Source organism: Salvia hispanica, chromosome 2, assembly GCF_029641045.1.
Source record: "Salvia hispanica isolate PSC_SH4W2 chromosome 2, Shi_PSC_v1, whole genome shotgun sequence".
Taxonomy (NCBI): domain Eukaryota; kingdom Viridiplantae; phylum Streptophyta; class Magnoliopsida; order Lamiales; family Lamiaceae; genus Salvia; species Salvia hispanica.
Window position 1 is genome coordinate 24,420,805 of NC_142693.1, and position 4,366 is coordinate 24,425,170.

General features: G+C 39.3%; 1 protein-coding gene across 1 annotated transcript; it reads left to right on the forward strand.

The window, feature by feature from the left end:
- Positions 1–857: 857 nt before the first annotated feature.
- LOC125203033 (uncharacterized) lies at positions 858–2,880 on the forward strand. Its single transcript, XM_048101350.2, has 4 exons — positions 858–900; positions 1,411–1,464; positions 1,547–1,902; positions 1,996–2,880. Exons 2-4 carry the CDS (start codon positions 1,422–1,424, stop codon positions 2,656–2,658), a joined length of 1,062 nt encoding a protein of 353 aa, XP_047957307.2. The 5' UTR covers positions 858–900; positions 1,411–1,421; the 3' UTR covers positions 2,659–2,880.
- Positions 2,881–4,366: the final 1,486 nt, after the last annotated feature.

Sequence of the window (4,366 nt, forward strand, 5' to 3'; positions counted from 1 at the left end):
GCATCACATTCCACACCGTGCCACTTGCAGCACTCTTCACTTTCATTCCACCGTACCAGTTTTTTCGAAAGAGAAGAATTGAAGATCAACTCGTCCTTGAGTTGAAAGCAATAAGATTTCCTGATGGCGAAGGCATTTGTTATTATAAGAATGAGCAGTTAAAATGAAGGATGGAATTAGTATGCAAATGAACAACAAGTTTGAAAGCATTGTGAAAGAGGATATTGATTATATTTGTATACAAATGAAGATATGTGAATGTGGCCTTAAATAGGCAATTGCAGTTCACTTGGAAGACATAATTATGTGGGGAGGGGTTTAAGAATTTTAGTTTTATTCACAATTAATTGTAACTTCTTTTTCTTGTTCTTTGTTTTATGTAAATTCCACAAGTAGGCCCACATGATTTGGATTTGAAGAAAATGATAGAACACTGAGTTGACTTGAGGTCCTTCCTAAGTCCTAATCAATAGTACTCCCTCCGTCCCAGATAATTCGGGACACTTTGACCCGACACGAGATTTAAGAAATCTAATGGAAAGTGAGTTGAAAAAGTTGGTGAGACGTGAGTTCTACTTTTAGGGTGTGTTTGATAGCATAAGTTGGAAAATGCTAGAGAAGAAACTACATCAGAAAATAATCCAAATTATGTTGGCTTTTCTTTTTCTCGGTTATTGTTTGATACCTTAGGAAATATAAGTTTCTTAAATAGCACTCAAGTTTGATACCCACATTAACAAATATATATATTGTGTAGACATTCTAGCCCTCAATATTTTCTATTTTTCTCCAAAATACCCTTTTAAGCCCTAGCCCTAGATATATATTATAATTTCCTTCCAGATCTTCTTCCCCTCACTACTGCACGCAGCCAAGACTGGACGAAAGTTTTGCAAACAGGTATTCCTTCAGTTAAATTGCCTCAAGTTTGATTTAATCCCAAGTTATTAGACTATCTTGTTGGAAATCAAGAGCAAGCTATTTTGACGAAAATTTCTCAGTTATTTAGACGAAAATTATGGACGAAATTCCTCATGTATGAGCTCAATTTCCTCATTTATTCAGACAAAAATTATCCTTATTTTGGAACTGACTGAAATTATTAACTGGTATTTCAAACGTCTATATTACCTTCCATTTTGTGAACAGAAATTGGATCTTTATGATGCATTTGAGAACTTTCATCTTTTAGCACGCGATAGGTAGGATTCTGCATAATTCTTGTTTGCAAATGGAGTATATTTGTCACTTAGTAATATGCAAAACTATATGGAATGGTGTATGTATAAGTTCAGATTTTAGGAGTATGTTATTTGAAGTTTAAGTGGGATATCCATAGAGAGCTAACTAATTTTTTTTTTTTTTTTTTTTTTTTTTTCTGATATTGTGTCTTCCCTTAATACCTATCAGATTTGCTCAATATGGGAGACACTTCTGCCTGGAACAAGTCTCACATGGTTGAAGGTTAGTTATTTTGACATACCTTATCTTGAGTTGTTAGCCAACAAAAACAAGAATAACCAGTCATATGATTTTTTCGGCATAGATTCCCAAATTGGAGAAAGGGCTGGTCGCGGGCCGAAGACTGACCGGACTCGACGCAGCTGGTCTACTCGTGAGGAAGAGGCCTTATTGGTAGCCCTTAAATTCCTTGTTGTGAACAAGTGGAAAGCAGATAACGGCTTCCGTGGCGGGTATCTAGCTAAGATTGAGGAAATCATCCACCAAGAATGCCCAAAAACTGACATTAAGGCGACCCCCCATATCAGCTCCAAGCTCCAGCAATGGAAAAAAAACTACTACTCTTTGGTCAACATGCTCAAACGAAGTGGCGTTGGCTTCAATTACAAGGGCGATCACAAGATTGATTGTGATAATGACCAATGGGAACAAATTATTAGGGTGTGTTTCTTATATAGGCTCTCTATTATATTTACAAGGTTTCTGTCATAGCTAATGTGTTTGATTGGTGATGGTTGTTTCATGTTGTCGTAGTTGGATAAGAATGCACGCTGCATGCGTTCCAAGTCGTGGCCTATGTTTGATGAATGGAAAGACATCTTTGGCAAGGATCGGGCAACAGGCTCTACTGGCCGGGATTTACAGGAGCTGTACAATGGTGTGCGATCAAGTCTCAGTGTGGGTAATGGGAGTGAAGAGGCTGATTTTGAAGCTAGTGCTGATGGCCACTCTGGAACTAATCCAGAAAACACCACGAGCTCTCCAGAAATGCCAGTCAACACCATGGGCTCACAAGAAACGGCAGATCAGAGTACGGGGGACAGTGGCAGCGGAACTCAGCTTCCCACAAAGACAAACGGTGACTCTGGAACTCAATTGCCAAAGAAAACAGGTAAGAAGCGCAAACTCGTTGATAGGGCTGATGCTTTGCTTGAAATGCTTGCTAAAGGACAGGATGAAACCAACGCTAGACTTGATAAGTTGGCAAGTAGGATTGGATTTGAGTTCGATGTTAGCAAGGCAAGAAAGAAAGTGTTTGGCATGCTTGGTAATATACAAGGCATAACTCTTGGACAACAAATCGACGCCGCTGAATTCATCCTCAGCAAAGTCGAACATTTGGACTTGTTCCATAGCCTTCCCGAAGCTTTCCATCATACTTACGTTCTTCGTGCATTGGAGAAGAATCACCCTTAGTTCGTGATGGTTGTTTCTTTGATCTTTTGACTTAGCTATTTTGTAGGATATGATATCTAGTAATCCTTATGTGCAATGAACTATAATCGCACTTGTGATCTTTTGTCGAGCTTTGTTGTCATGCTCAAATATATGAGCTTAAAACATTGGAAGCCTTGGTTTGTATTTGGTGGTTGTTGTTATGACTTTATATGTGGATTCTATGGAACCTCATTACTGTAATGTTTTGTCAAATTACTTATACTTCTCTATGGAGGGCCAGTAGAAAGAGACGAGGATGCACAGAAAATAATAGGATTGCTACTGAAAAGAGAAAAGGCAACATAAAATCCTAGTACTATTTACAAACTGTCAAAAAATGTATCCAAATCTGCTACCACATACATTTCGCAGAATACAAAGTGAAAGGAAAAAGTAATCTTGTGGGAGAATATGAGATCCTTGGACAAGAAACTATAAATAGAAGAACAAATTGAGGCGATTTACAGCACCTGTGAACGACATCACGGCTGTGAAGATAATTCAGCCCACTTAGAATTTGTCTTGTGTATGAAGAGACTTTGGAGTCCCGAAGCTGATGTTTTTAGTAGAGCTAGTTTATCAAGGGAACCCTCTGTTACGAGCTGAAGGTTAATATATAGTTTCCCATTATCTTAAAACATAAAAATGTTTTAAATTAAGAACCAAAGGGAAATTATACAATAGGCCATATTTTCTGAAACTCATGTTTATTTCACTAACAAAGTTACATAACATGTCGCATAGTGCAACTTTTGGAATTGAACTAGATCTAGGGACTACACATGAGTATACAGATTTTTAAAACCACACTCACAACGTGCGTAAGACGAAGACAACCATGTCGCAAGACACGACTTATTTGCCAAGTGGCAATCCTAAACTTACATCACTGTAAATAAGATTCATGATGGTGTTGTGTTGTTCATTGGGCATTTCACCTCACAATTATCGTCGGCGCCGCCATTCACTTGGCTGTGACGATGCACAAGAGCTACTGTTTGAGGAGTCAACTGTCCTCGTTGGGGCGTTGCCAAAGCCGTGGTAATAGAAATTTCCAGGTTGTTGTCCAAGCTCCCTATCACGATCCCGCGCGTGCCCTCGAACCTCCTCTGAATTTGATGACTCACGGTCCCGGGAGTGTGAACTCTCGTCGAACAGCTTGCGTGGTAGTAGGTGGCTCTCATGCTTATATCCACTTACATGCTCTTCACCTTGGCCCTCATCAATATCCGGATTGAGATCAATGGTGTTGTCCGAGAGCACAATAGTTTCGATATCATTATTTGTCACACTGAGTTCACCACTAAACAGCATTTCGAGCATCTTGAACTCTGGTTCTCCATTGTTTGTATATGCTCCAGCAAATGCATTTTTCTAATCACAAGAAACTCCAAAATTTTATGAAAGAATAGAGCATACTATCATTACATCATATCAAAATATTGAAATTAAAATAACCTTAAGAATGGCTGTCCAAGTTTTTCCAGAAGCAAAAATCTTGTTCGACGAGGGCTCGAAGCGTGTATTTGGATGATCGACCAATGATTTGAAGGTTCGGTAGCGGCGCTCCAGGAATTGCAACCGGTTATAGACGTCGTCCCTACTGACGCGAATGCCCGTCTCCTCCTCAACTGTGGCTTCAGCCTCATACAAGAACTCCGGAGGGAAGACGAAGCCCACGAACTGA